Here is a 15,557-nt window from a genome sequence, read left to right as displayed (position 1 = left end):
TTGTGTTTTCTATCAGCTGTTTAGAATCAGAACTAGCAATGCCAGAATAGTGAGTGAATCACTATTGATCTAATTAAACAGGTTAAGAAAATGGTCTGAAATGGTTTGTGATTCAGTTTGATTCGTTCAAACAGTTCACTCAAACTCTGATTTGTTTTCAGAGGTGTCACACCAAAATAATGCGATATTTTATAAGACAGAAAACTAAAAGGGCCCTATATTAGTTCTATATTTGCTTATAATCCAGGAAACAAACATGCAAAAGTCTTCTTTTGCCAATGATGAAACGTGTGCTGTTACAGCATAAACCCTGCCCCTGATGATGACATCATTTAATGCCATTTTAATAACTATATCCTCAAACCAATATATTATGACATACATTATTATCCACAATGCACAATTTGCTTTTTCAATGCTTTTATTAATTTGAGGAGTGTTTCAGAGAAGATACTGAAAAGAGATTAAAGTTTAGAAGAGATTTGATTTCAGAATAACATTTTTGACAATATAATGTCGGAAAAATGTAGTTCAATCAAAGTAACTGTGGAGCATGACGGTCTCGCAGGTCCTTAACACAAATATAGGGCCTTGAGTGTGAACAGCCCCTGTCGTTCCAGCAACGTTTAGCTGTAAGGTGAAATAATGAAATAAGTTATTCTGATCATTATAATGGTGTTAAAATCAAAATTAAATGGAATATTTAATTTAAGGCACTTTGTAATATCCAAATTGAGTGATTTCATGTTACTGTATGATTGTAAATTATAATTGAAAGTATTAAAAAACAGACTGCATTCTTACAGGTAAAGTTGATCTCCAAACATTTCTCGATACCCTTGTAATTGTTAGGTTCTCCAGCGCACCAGTGGGTATACAGAAACACAGTTCCGTCACTCCACATCCAATGTCCATCCTAAAGAGTGAAGAGAGAGAGTGAATACAAAGAGTGCACTACAGTTGTCAGACTTCAGGAAGAAGCCAATTAAGTTCAGATTTGAAGTAAAACCATCTTCATTAGAAACTTTGCCATTACTGTTTAAAGCTGAATTTTTATTTTTTAGACAAACAAATAGGTCTCTTTTAGTGATGTAGTACTCGAGTCCGGTCTCGGACTCGAGTCCGGTCTCGAGACCGATTTCTGCTTTCTCGGACTCGACTCGGACTTGTTCTTACAAAGACTCGGTCTTGACTCGGACTCGACCCTTCAAAGACTCGGTCTTGACTCGGACTCGGCATAGACGGTCTCGTCCCATCACTAGTCCACTAGAATACATACCACTAGAAAATTTTAATTGACTGTTCGCAAAGACCCGCCCCCCTTAGTTACTGTCGCTATGTCCGACAAGCTACACCGTTCTCACGCCACACCATGTTCTCACGCAGTGAAAAATACATCGTGGAGCAGAGAGGAGACTGACAACACGCTGACAGACAGGACAGACCAGGTTACTTTTCGGTTACTTTTGATATTAAACATATTAAACAAAGTCTCGCCTTTCAAACTTGGTCATTTTTTAAAAGAAATATAAACAATAAATACCGTTTTGTGGCTCTTAAATGTGTAGTGACAGATCGCTGTAGAGCATCAGTTAAAGCTGCTCGTGAACCGATCATCTCTTCCTACTAGTTAATTTATAGCCTCAAATAAACATGAACAAACATAAGAAGCAATGTTGTTTTAACCACGGAAAGGCGTCAGTACACTCCGTGTTTCAAGTTCAAATCCTCCCATGTTAACCAACGGACTCGGTCTCGACTCGGACTCGACCCTTCAAAGACTCGGTCTTGACTCGGACTCGACTGAATTTGAAAACCAACGGACTCGGTCTCGACTCGGACTCGACCCTTCAAAGACTCGGTCTTGACTCGGACTCGGCATAGGCGGTCTCGTCCCCATCACTAGTCTCTACACTCTCTTTACAAAAAATGTTAGGTTATTTTTTCAGTATGTTGGTAGTTTTCTTGTGCTACCCAGAGCTTGGGTCAGACGTAACAAACCAGGGAGTGTTATTTATCGCAGGCTTTTGCCACAGGTCTCTTCAGGAGAGAGCGCAGCACCGTCAAAATGGTGTAGGCCTATGTCTTCTGTAAAATACAGGTTTGTGTACATTTAATTTTATCTTTAAATTCGTTATTGTGCTGTATATTGTTTACATTTTATGCAAAGCAACATACAGAGGCGCCATGCAAGTCACCTTTTACACAAGTGTCACATGACTCGCGTCGGTCTTTTCGGCTGATGTACATATATGGATGAATATACAGAACATAAATGCGTAGGCTATGATATTAAAATATGTTCTCAGAACTGTGCACTGATTGTTTATGGACATGTTATGTAGTCAGTCAAAGCATATTTCGGCTACGAGTGAAATGCAGGGCGGCGGTCTAAAGTTCTCCCGCTGAACATGACACAAGTTTTAACCCCATGCCAAATTATCCCCCCCCCCCCCCAATCGTTGAAGTCAGTACCTGATTGCTTAATCCTAACCCCAGCCCTAATCCCAACCCCTACCCTACAACTAATCCTAAAGGGGGGAAATAATTTGGCAGGGTTGAAATTCGGCACAACACCTGTTCGAGATCCAACGCCGTTTACGGTGGAGACTTGTCGATTACACTTGAAATACTTATAAATGTTTAATTTTTACTTCTAATATTTCTTAAACAAGCTTAAATGTTGTCAATATGTATAAAAAATTATATAAAATATACTGTACTGTAAAATATGATTGAAAATGACGGAAATAATCATGCAAGCCATGTATCGAGTATTTTAAAAACGTTTATAGGATTTAAGTTAATCCATAGACGTTCAATCATGTATGAAGGAAAGAAATAATAATAAAAAAGAATCAACTCTGATGGCTTAATCAACCCATTATGCTGGGTTAAATAAACAACCCAATTAGCTGTAAAATGAACCTAGCATGAGTTCTGTCCTTTATTTACCCAGCCCTTAATTGGGTTGTTTTTAACCCAGTGTTCTTTTAGAGTGTAGGACACACATCTGAACTTACCACAGCACTATGAGCACCAATCCAAGTTTCTCTGGAAGAAGGCACCAGACTCAGCAGGAAATCATTTTCCCGTTTTTTACGCACAGATGCGAGGTTCGCTCCAAGACTTTGACAGTTTCTCTAAAGAGACAGAATTTTTTTTTATTGTCAATATACAAAATCAAATGTTTTGTAGCATAAAGCAAAAGTGACAACATTTTAGACATTTGCAAACAAAGTCTGCTCTAACTGATCTGTTGATAAAATCCTCGTAACAATTTGCACTAACAAGTAGAGTTAAGTAAATTTTACTGCTACTGCTCTGTACAACTTCCCTGTTATCAAGTAAAATCTACTTACTATTGAACTTCACATTCATTTTACATTTAATTGAAGTTATTAAGTAAATATTACTTAATAATATTTAATTTATTTAATTTCACATATAGAATTAACAAAATTTACTTTTTGCTCAACAAAATAACACTGAATTAAACCACACATTTAAAGTGTATGCTTTACTTAGAAATATCTAAATAAATAGTACAATAAATATTGTATAAATTCCATACCGTAGCTAAGTAAATAAAAGTAACAAACTACAGGAACACAGAGACCTCAATACTTGGCACACAATGACGGTAACATTCGATAGATCGTTTTTGAGTATGACTGTGTTATTTTACGTGGAAAATTTATCCAGATGTCACAAAACGGCAAGTTGTAAACCTAACAACAAAAGCAATGATAAATGCAGCTGGAAAACAGTGAAAAATAAACCTTATTAATTATTCATGCCCCAGTGCATGATGGTAACGCCAGTATTATAAAAGTTGAGTAGGTTTTACTTAATTTTATATCATTGATATCAACGGTTTAATTTCCACAAACTTGAATTAAGTACTTATATAGACTTTAATTAGTTTTTTTAATTCTTGCCTGAACTAGCTTTTCCATGTAGAAATTACTTTTGTTTTTTTTTCTGTAGTATTTACTTCACCAGAGAATAATTTGTATCAGTTTAAATTAATAATTTGATACAATGCACTTATTGTGTACATGCATATCTTTACATCTGTCTTTTAAGATGTAGTTAAAGACACCTAATATTAAGTTTGACCGAATCATCTTGTTGTACACATTACCTCTGCTGTGATCCATTTAGCCGGATGAGAAAAGTACTTGTAGCATCGGAGTCTAAATTTCATCCATGTAGCGGGGCATTTTCTGGCTAAATCAACATCCAGTCCATCCAGTCCATTAACATCTCTTGTAATGGCATCTCTTGTCACTGCAAAGAATTTGTTTTTATTTATGTAGCTTATTTTATGTTTGTGTGATTATGTGCTGAAAATATGTGTACTCTATACACTCTAAACTCCTTAATAATCATGGAATTATTAGTCAATAGAATATTTCATATTTCCAAAATGTTTAGGTTTTTACAAAATAAATGTCTTGGTTACCTTCTGTATTCCCCATGGAGAAGATGATGAAAAGAAGCAGACAACTTTTCAGCATTGCCATGATGAACCTGAAATTAATAAACAGGAAAAGTTAAATGTCTGCATGCACTCATATGCTGCATACTGCGATTCTCAATGCATTTAAAAGACAAAGCTCAAAAATACTTCAGGTAGAACATGTATTCAGAAGATTTCTGTTCCAAAAACTCACCTTGGTTTTCAAAATGTTGCCTTTAGCAGATTTTGTGAAGAGCCAGAGCCTGTGCAATACAGTTATATTCTCATATCTATTGAGTGAAGAGGGGTAATATTTATACACATAATATCAGGAAGTAACAACCGGTGTCCTGTGAAAAGAACAAAAGTTACCATTTATGGCATATTAAAGGGTAACTAAACCCCTGGTCAGAGCCTGACTCCACCCACTGGCAATATCTGAATAATGCTGTAAAAGTAGGCAGAGCCCAGTGGAGAGGGGGCGTGCATCTGAGACGCATCTCTCTGTAGGCAAGGGCATGGTTAGCTGGTTCCCTCTGAAGTCAGCAGCCACCACAACTTCCAATAGGAAAATTCAACTGCAGTAGCCACTGTTCAACCTGAAAAGGGCAGCACTCATGTATATATTGTAGAATTAAAACACTTTAAACCCAAATGTCAAAAAAATTACTTGAATCAATGAACAGCATTAATAAAGCCCCAGTTTTACAGATCATTAACTAAAAAAAGTTGTTTGAGGGTTTAGTTACCCTTTAAGAATGATAGAGAGGTCAAATTTTCAAATGTATGTGTGTGTCTTGAGTTGTTTGCGTGCGAGTGTACCAGGGTTCGATGTTCTTAACTAAAAAAATAAATAAAAAAAGTTAAATTTACTTATTTTTTATTTTGCACGTTTTTGCATTCCTATTAAGTAAATGTGACATGTATGGACAGCAGAGGTGTCAAAAGTATTCACATTCATTACTCAAGTAGAAGTATAGATACTAGGGTTTAAAAAGACTTATAGAAGTTGAAGTATCAACTCAAGCTTTTTACTCAAGTTAAAGTATAAAAGTACTTGTTTCAAAACTACTTAAAAAGTATAAAAGTAAAAGTAATGTAAGGAAAAAAATGCAATTAATTCTCTCTCTCTCTCTCTCTCTCTCTGAATCATTTGACGCGATTTGCCCCGATTTCTCCCTCGCTTACCGCATCTAGGTTTCCTTCGGAGGAGTTTTGGCGCTGCGCACAACCAAATGTGACTACAGCCTCGCACAAGTTAGAAAGACACCACAACGCCAATCAGTTTAGCGATGTGTATTCAGGAGGCGGGACTCAGATCTAAACCGTTTGTGTAATTGGCCAATTTTTTTTTTAACGACGACAAGCCGGAATGAAAACAAGGCGAAATTAAATAGGAGTAACGAGGCTATTTTTAAAATGTAAGGAGTAGAAAGTACAGATAATTGCGTGAAAATGTAAGGAGTAGAAGTAAAAAGTCGTCAGAAAAATAATTACTCCAGTAAAGTATAGATACCCCAAATTTCTACTTAAGTAAGGTAACGAAGTATTTGTACTTCGTTACTTGACACCTCTGATGGACATTTAACACTAGAAGTGCCAGAATTCCATAACTACTAGAACTGCCGCAAGCGGTCATTTTGACCGCTAGATTCCAAACTATATTTAATGATAAATACCCAATTGAGAGATTAATGCATTTATTGTATTAGGATGTCTTCTAAAAACAAAACAACACCAAACTGTACATTTAAGCAAGTTTAATTATACATTTTATAAATAAATAATATCCGTAGATGTCCTGAAGAAAATGACGGAGTAGCCTATGTTTTCATGTTTCATGTTCATGTTCAAACATAAATGATCACATTCATCTAATCTTTCCTAACGATCCACTAGATGCCCGCCCCATAAACATGCCGTCAAAAAAACGCGTCTCTGTAGGCAGCCTAGGCTCTGAGATCTATAATATCTCATGCACGGCTGCACACGAAAACCTCACAACACCCACCCTCTGTCGGTGATTGGTTGGAACACTATTTATTTTGCTTTTGAGTGGTGGTGAAACCAATTGGTTTTGTGTGCAGATCTCAGAGCCTAGACTGCCTACAGAGATGCATTTTTTTGACGGCCTGCTTATGGGGCGGGCAGCTAGCGGATCGTTAGGAAAGATTAGATGAATGTGATCATTTATGTTTGGGCCTGAAATCGCTGATACAGTTTACTTTGCAATACTCAATACATTTCACTCACTCTTTGTTTGTAAATCTTACTCAAACAATATACACTGAAAAAATAACTTGTAGGATTTACTTGAAATCCTTGTAACAATTAACACATTGTACTACTTGGTCAACCCTGAGCTTGTCAGTATCCTTTCGCCATTTTTGTCTTTCCTGGAGACTTGGCAGATAGTGATTAATAAATCTAGCCCAGAATTGGTCTGCAAGTATTTGGCTATGCCTCTATCTCCTGGTTCCCAAAAGATTGCTGGAGTTATACATTACTTGTGGAAGAGAGGAGTCATAGCGACCCATGAGTAGGATGCTAGGTGTGATTGGGTCTGGGTCTGCGATATCCGATGATACGTAGCCTAATGTCTTGGCATTCATGATGCCCTCCACCTCAATCAGAACAGTGCAGAGGACTATTTCAGGGACTGTCTGTTCCTTTAGAATGACTTTCAAGGCTTGTTTCACTGATTTTACTTCTCTCTCCCAAATACCACCGAAATGCAGAGCACTGGGAGGATTAAATCTGCAAGAGATTTTCTGTTCGGCTAATTGCTCCTTTAATCGAGATGCCATAGCTTCATAGGCCTCTTTAATCTCTCTGTTCGCCCCAACATAGTTGGTGCCATTATCAGAGAAGAGCTCGAAAGGCTTGCCTCTTCTAGCTATAAATCTCCGTAGAGACATCAAGAAGGCATCACTGTTGAGAAGTAGATCCAGATGGAGGCATCGGGTGGTCATACATTTGAAGACTATTCCCCATCTCTTTTCAGTTCGTCGTCCTATTTTTACTGTGAATGGACCAAAACAGTCCATTCCAGTGGAATAGAAGGGGGGCTTATAAAGCCTAAGACGAGCTGGTGGGAGATCTGCCATCATAGGTATGCTAGGTTGGGCACACCACTTTTGACATTCAATACAGCCGAGTTGATGTTTCTTGATGGCTGCTCTGCCTCTCAACATCCAATAGTGACGTCTGAGGTCTGCAAGGACTCTTTCTGGTCCAGGATGAAGGAGATTGACATCATGTTCCTTAATAAGGAGTTTAGTTATTTGATGACTAGAATCAAGAACTATGGGATGCAGGGCATTCATGTCTATATGTTCAGCATGACGCAGTCTCCCTCCAACCCTAATTAGCAGAGCATATTTATCATACTCAGGAGACAGAGACACTAGCCGGCTATTGAATAGTAAGGATCGGTTTGATGATAGAGCCTTAACCTCCTCTGGAAATGAGTCTCTCTGGACTTGTTGGAAAAGGAGCCTTTCTGCAGTAACAATAGCCGCTTTCTGACCAAGTAGTTACAGGAACTTAGTTATAGGAACTGTCCACTTCTAAACAGTTCTAAGAACTACTCACCCCCAAACTCGGTTTTGCTGTTTGCATTCGCACTGGCCAAGTGGCCATAGGAACTGGTAGGAGGGGTAAGAGAGTGACGCAAGCACGGTGACTTTTATTTTGACGGCGCGACGGACCTTTATTTTGGCGGCGCTGAGAATGCCAGAGCAAACAATGCATGCATTAGCCGCTTTCCAACCAAGTAGTTACAGGAACTTAGTTATAGGAACTGTCCACTTCTAAACAGTTCTAGGAACTACTCTCCCCCAAACTCGGTTTCGCTGTTTTGCGTTCACACTGGCCAAGTGGCCATAGGAACTGGTAGGAGGTGTAAGGGAGTGACGCAAGCACGGTGACTTTTATTTTGACGGCGCGACGGACCTTTATTTTGGCGGCGCTGAGAACGCCAGAGCAAACAATGCTCGCATTCTCTGTTAGCGATCTGTCTAACAGTACTGTTTAACATGTTATTAGATAGAACTGTTATAGAAAGTAGACATTATATGAAAAAAAAGGCCTATGCCGTGTGGTTGATGTCCTGTGTTGCTAGCTGAGCAGAAATACATAATCATGTTTGACTTGGTCCCCTCAAAAATGCATTGGATTTTCTCTTCAGCATAAAGGTTTAGAGACCCATCTATAGCCGCTTTCCGACCAAGTAGTTACAGGAACTTAGTTCTAGGAACTGTCCACTTCTAAACAGTTCTAAGAACTACTCTCCCCCAAACTCGGTTTTGCTGTTTGCGTTCGCACTGGCCAAGTGGCCATAGGAACTGGTAGGAGGGGTAAGGGAGTGACGCAAGCACGGTGACTTTTATTTTGACGGCGCGACGGACCTTTATTTTGGCGGCGCTGAGAACGCCAGAGCAAACAATGCTCGCATTCTCTGTGTTTATTAGTTAGCGATCTGTCTAACAGTACTGTTTAATATGTTATTAGATAGAACTGTTATAGAAAGTAGACAGTATATGAAAAAAAGGTTATTAGCCTATGCCGTGTGGTTGATGTCCAGTGTTGCTAGCTGAGCAGATAAACATAATCATGTTTGGCTTGGTCCCCTCAAAGTTGCGTTGGATTTTCTCTTCAGCATAAAGGTTTAGAGGCCCATCTATCACTGTTTTCCATGTTTGTATAGTTACTTTCTGGAGTAAATATATAGGCTATAATCTGTGTGTTTACATTCTAGCTGTTTTAAAAATGGCGGGTACTGGTGCTCCACGTGCGTTCGGTCAATCAGCGTACGCTAACGTCACGGGTAGTTCCTATAGTGCTGGTTTAGACCCTACTCTGAAGTAGGACCTAAATTAGTTCCTCCAAATGGAGTTCCTAGAACTAAAATCGTTCCTAATTCCTGCGGTGCGAACACGCCGACTTCCGGGTACTTTAGCCAATAGTTCTAGGAACTGTGAAAAGGATCCTCCGGTCGGAAAGCGGCTTATCACTGTTTTCCATGTTTGTATAGTTAGTTTCTGGAGTAAATATACAGTATAGGTTATAATTTGCGTGTTTACATTATAGCTGTTTTAAAAATGGCGGGTGCTGGTGTTTTGCGTGCGTTCGGTCATCAGCGTACACTAACGTCACAGGTAGTTCCTATAGTACTGATTTAGACCCTACTCTGAAGTAGGACCTAAATTAGTTCCTACAAATGGAGTTCCTAGAACTAAAATCGTTCCTAGGTTCCTGCGGTGTGAACACGCTGACATCCGGGTACTTTACCAATAGTTCTAGGAACTGTGAAAATGTTCCTCCGGTCGGAAAGCGGCTAATGTTCAGCTACGTCTGCTGGCAATGTGGAAGATTGAGCCGCCCCGTGTAGGCATGCCACTGTGGCCTTTACCAAGTTTTTCCAGGTGTTATGCTGCTTTGCGTCTGGGAGTTGTACATCAGGACTAGTGCGTAGGTGCAGGCAGAGTGCTGACTTCTTTAATTCAGTATCTGGTTCAGGGTCAGCAACTAGCATGATTGGCAAGGATGTTTCTGAATGATACAAAATGTCAGGTCCCTTAGCCCAACGGTATGATTGTGTCAACTCCTTTAAGGACTTTCCACGGGTAATGTCGTCTGCTGGATTATTGCCAGAATCCACATACCTCCAGGAATTAACATCTGTGAGGGATTGAATTGCAGCAACTCGAGTTCCTACAAATACTTTATACCTGCAGGAGTCAGCCAGCAGCCAGCGAAGGACAGTGGTGGAAACGGACCATAGAATGACTTGCCTGATGGTTACTGTGAGTTCTGTTTGGAGGACTTTAGCTACTTGTGCTCCAGTAAGGGCTGCACTTAGTTCAAGTTGTGGCATTGACATTTGTTTCCTGGGGGCTACACGTGAACGGGCCAGTACAAATGAAATGTGTACATGACCATCTTTGTCTTCTGTGCGCATATATGATACTTAGCCGTATGCTCTCTCCGGGGCATCACAGAAGATGTGTAGGTCTCTGGTGAATGTTTCATCATGCACTTGAAATGGAGTGTAGCATCTGGGAATCTCTTGTTCCTCCAAATCAGGTAGTTCCTGTACCCAGGTTTGCCATCTATTTTGTAGGCTGTCAGACTCAATGAGGTCATCCCATCCCACATTAATTTTCCACAGATCCTGAATGAGTATCTTGGCTTGGGTGGTGAATGGAATCAGGTACCCGAGAGGGTCATACTGTGATGCCAATACCTTGTACGTAGATCAAAGTTGGTTTGAGACATTCCACTTGGCGGGGCTTGTATCCTAAGGAATCACTGAGACAATTCCATCGCAATCCAAGTGTGCCCTCTAAGAGATCTGGACTCTTTTGGGATAACCATAGCTCACTGCTTTGTGACGTTGCTTCTGATGGAAGATGTTCAATGACTTCTGGTTTGTTGCTGGCCCATTGGCGGAGATCAAACCCTGCAGTAAGCAGCAATTGCCGTAGTACAACTACAGTTAACTACAGTACATCTACAAGAGCTCTAGCCTTTTCTGTTGATTCCATACTTTGAAGACAATTGTCTACATAGAATGATTGGGTAACTGATTCTACGAGAATGGGATCAATTTCGCTGTTGTCATGGGCTATTTGTTGCAGTGCATATATAGCACAAGAAGGACTGCACATTGTGCCAAAAGGTAGGACTTGCCACTCATATATCTTTGGCTGCTCCTCCAGAGGAAGTGCAGGATTACCTTGTCATCTGGCAGTAGGTGAACTTGGTGAAACATTCCTTTCACATTTCCGCTCACAGCCACGGTGTGTTGTCTGAACCGTAGCAGAACTCCAAGTAAAGATGGACCAAGTATGGGACCAGGAATGAGGAGCTCATTCAATGATTGACCCTGATACGAGAAAGAACAGTTAAACACAATCCTGTTTTTGCCATTGTGATTCACCATATGGTGTGGAATGTACCAGGATTCAGTGGTCTTCTCAGCTTCCTGAGTGGAGATTTCTGCCACGTAACCAGCTTGCTCTAATTTGTTCATCTCAGTGCAGTATGCTTCAGAGAGGTTTGAGTCCACCATGCCGTCCACCTCTATCCTAGAAGTGCATGTTTGGAGTACTGTCAGAGCATGCTGGTCCTATTTAGAACGAGTAGCTGCTGTATCATTAATGTAGGGCAGGGTGTCAATCTGCCAGAGACGCTTAACATTCTTGAGTAACTCAGCATTCTGAGCAATCATTAAACAATTTCCTATTTGGAAATTTCCGGAAATAGGCCAATTTGCCACAATATTTCTGACATCTGTTCTGTTTTCTCTGTTTAACCTTTTGCAGCTCTGACGTCATTGACCAGAAGAACAGCAGCAGCCGCAGAAGCCACGCCCATCAGTGCAGTGACGACCAATCGCAGCACAGATTCAACTGAATCACAACAGGGGGCATGGACTTCTAAAAAAAACAACAAAAAAACGCTACGATGGATTGAATTGAGATTTTAGTCTCTGTCATGAACTCAAAAAGATCTTGTTTTCTGCTCCATACAAGAAAAATAAAGTAAAAACTCTTCAGAAAGACACAAGTACACATTGAAAGAAGCTCCTTAATTATCCTAAAATCAACTATTTAATTCAGTGAATAAATGGGAGTGAATAAATATCAGCGCTGACATCAACTAATATCATCATCAGTGCTGTGGTACCTGCACATGTGTGACAGAGTGTGTTGATGTCCAGATGTGTGGTCTGGTTGCTGATGGGATTGTTCAGCACACAGCTGTAGGTGTTTTTATCCTGATATTCCACCTCCAGAGGTAGAGAGAGACTGATGCTGAGATCACACACACTGATGATGGACAATACACTGATTCCTTTGTACCAGGAGAGAGTCGCATCACTCACATTCAACAATCCACAGGGCTGTGTCCTGTCACCACTTTTATTTATTTTATATACTAATGACTGTCAGAGTAGCTACCCAGGTCACCATGTTGTTAAATTTGCAGATGACTCTGTCATTGTTTCACTTTTAAGTCAGAAAAACTTTGGGCATGGCCCTGTTTTACCAGACTTTGTTGAATGGTGTGAATCTTCCTTTCTCAAAATAAATGTAAACAAAACTAAAGAAATGCTTATTAACTTTGGTAGGTCATCTGTGCCTCTTACTCCAGCTCTTATCAACAGTCAAGTTGTGGAGCAGGTAGAGACCTACAAATACCTGGGGATAGTCATTGATAATAAGCTGCGCTTTGAGTCACAAGTAGATGCAGTTTGCAAAAAGGCTCATCAGCGTATGTATTTTCTCCGTAAACGTAGAAATTTTAACTTGGATACTGTTTTTATGAAAATGTTTTACTCTTGTTTTATCGAATCAATTCTTACTTTTTCATTTATTTGTTGGTATGGTTCCCTCTTGGAGAAGCAAAAGAATAGCCTGACTGCTGTAGTCAAAGTGTGTAGGAAAATAGCTGGAACTGCCTTAAACGACCTCAGTGAGGTGTACAAGGTTAGATGTGTGAAGAAGGCTAAGGCTATTATCGCTGATCCTTCACACCCCTTGTGTCAAGAGTTTTTAATGCTCAATTCTGGGCGCCGCTATAATGTTCCACGGTGTAAGACTAACAGATTTAAAAAGTCTATGATCCCAAGAGCAATTAGTTTTTTAAATGATTGAGTAAACATATTGTATTATTATGTGTTCTGTATGTTTTATGTAACTGCTGCTGTAAACCAAATTGCCCCATGGGGGACAATAAAGCTAAACGAAACGAAACTGATGAACACACCAATGAACAATTTGATGATGATGATGATGATGATGATGATGAAGAACAGATCCTACTAATGACAGGAACAGGCAGTCGAGCTGAGAAAGAGATACATTTGAATAGTTCAGAAAGTGTTTACTGAAGTGTCAGTGGGTCCGTGAGTGTCTCATATGATCTTCATTCCTCTGCATATATTTTTAAAAGGTTATTATTTACAAATATGGAGAAATATCATTGAGCAATATATGCCATCCATCCATCCATCTTCTATCGCTTATCCGGGGCCGGGTCGCGGGGGCAGCAGTCTAAGCAGGGATGCCCAGACTTCCCTCTCCCTAGACACTTCCTCCAGCTCTTCCGGGGGGACACCGAGGCGTTCCCAGGCCAGCCGGGAGACATAGTCTCTCCAGCGTGTCCTAGGTCTTCCCCGGGGTCTCCTCCCAGTGGGACATGCCCGGAACACCTTCCCGGGAAGGCGTCCAGGAGGCATCCGGAAAAGATGCCCGAGCCACCTCAACTGACCCCTCTCGATGTAGAGGAGCAGCGGCTCTACTCTGAGCTCCTCCCGAGTGACCGAGCTTCTCACCCTATCTCTAAGGGATCGCCCAGCCACCCTGTGGAGAAAGCTCATTTCGGCCGCTTGTATCCGGGATCTTGTCCTTTCGGTCATGACCCACAGCTCATGACCATAGGTGAGAGTAGGAACGTAGATTGACTGGTAAATCGAGAGCTTCGCCTTGCGGCTCAGCTCCTTCTTCACCACGACAGACCGGTACAGGGACCGCATTGATGTCAGTGATGGAGAAGCTGCACCGATCCGCCTGTCAATCTCCCGTTCCATCCTTCCCTCACTCGTGAACAAGACCCCAAGATACTTGAACTCCTCCACTTGAGGCAGGAGCTCTCCACCAACCTGAAGCGGGCAAACCACCCTTTTCCGACTGAGAACCATGGCCTCGGATTTGGAGGTGCTGATTTTCATCCCAGCCACTTCACACTCGGCTGCAAACCGTCCCAGTGCATGCTGGAGGTCCTGGTTTGATGAGGCCAACACGACAACATCATCCGCAAAGAGCAGAGATGAAATCGTGTGGTCCCCAAACCTGATCCCCTCCGGCCCCTGGCTGCGCCTAGAAATTCTGTCCATAAAAATTATGAACAGAACCGGCGACAAAGGGCAGTCCTGCCGGAGTCCAACACGCACCGGGAACAAGTCTGACTTACTGCTGGCAATACGAACCAAGCTCCTGCTCCGGTCGTACAGGGACCGGATAGCCCTTAGCAAAGGGCCCCAGACCCCATACTCCCGGAGCACCCTCCACAGGCCGCCGCTAGGGACACAGTCGAATGCCTTCTCCAAATCCACAAAGCACATGTGGATTGGTTGGGCAAACTCCCATGAGCCCTCCAGCACCCTGTAGAGGGTATAGAGCTGGTCCAGTGTTCCACGACCGGGACGAAAACCACACTGTTCCTCCTGAATCCGAGGTTCTACTATCGGCCGGATTCTCCTCTCCAGTACCCTGGCATAGACTTTCCCAGGGAGGCTGAGAAGTGTGATCCCCCTATAGTTGGAGCACACCCTCCGATCCCCCTATATATGCTTAATTGAAATTATTTAGTTATTTATATAATTAAGATATTTTAAAGCTAAAAACAGGTTAAACAAACATTAAACTCACAATAGACAGTGAAACTGAAACTCTTTCTCACACTTGATCTGCAGTTGATAAACTCCAGCATGTTCAGTTGTGATGTTTGTGATGGTCAGAGATCCAGTTTAATTATTCACCTTCAGTCTGTCTCTGAATCTCTCATCAATGTCATTATTTGCTGAGAAGATTATAGCACCCTGATTTCAACTATAATTTAATTTCTCTCTAAAGCTCCACAGTATCTCCTTGTCTAGATGTATTTCAGTAAGATCGGTGTTTAGAGTAACAGAATCTCCCTCCATCACTGACATCAAAACTGCTGTTTCTAAAAAAAACCAAGAGATGGCGCCATTGATCACTTAAATTCAAATCAATATCACAAAAGTGATGACCAAAGTATTGTCTGCCTTTATCACTACAGATTGAGGGGAGTATTCCAGAGAGCAGGTTATCTGAGATACTTGGATTATGTAACACTCTGATCACCATAATGGTGAAGCAAAGCTATCTATTATTCCAATAAAACACCAAGATCTAAACCTCTCATCATTCTCAATAAGACCTTCTGTCTGACAGAAGTAATAAGGTTAGTAATAAGCAAAGTTTGTGTGTGGTAATGCTGTTTGTGGAGTTGTTTAATCCTCCTCTACTGATATGTTTGTAAGGCCCGCTATATTGGT

At 41.0% G+C, this 15,557-nt stretch overlaps 1 protein-coding gene across 2 annotated transcripts in view; it reads right to left on the bottom strand.

Annotated features, from left to right (window-relative positions):
* Window positions 1-413: 413 nt before the first annotated feature.
* LOC308702408 (ladderlectin-like) overlaps window positions 414-15,557 on the bottom strand; it is a 131,618-nt gene continuing 116,474 nt past the window's right edge. Inside the window, exons 1-6 of one of the 2 annotated variants that reach the window (XM_081385229.1) lie at window positions 4,680-4,819; window positions 4,469-4,536; window positions 4,148-4,293; window positions 3,024-3,143; window positions 805-916; window positions 414-630 (exon numbers count right to left, since the gene is read on the bottom strand). In XM_081385229.1, the coding sequence (XP_081241355.1) occupies window positions 536-630; window positions 805-916; window positions 3,024-3,143; window positions 4,148-4,293; window positions 4,469-4,529 (534 nt within the window). In that variant the 5' untranslated portion in view covers window positions 4,530-4,536; window positions 4,680-4,819 and the 3' untranslated portion in view covers window positions 414-535. Of the gene's footprint in view, window positions 631-804; window positions 917-3,023; window positions 3,144-4,147; window positions 4,294-4,468; window positions 4,537-4,679; window positions 4,820-15,557 lie in introns of those variants that run through there. The other variant, XM_081385230.1, reaches the window with a different exon arrangement.

This window comes from Scardinius erythrophthalmus, assembly GCF_964197995.2.
Source record: "Scardinius erythrophthalmus genome assembly, chromosome: 14".
NCBI lineage: Eukaryota > Metazoa > Chordata > Actinopteri > Cypriniformes > Leuciscidae > Scardinius > Scardinius erythrophthalmus.
This window is presented reverse-complemented; position numbering and strand designations above follow the sequence as displayed.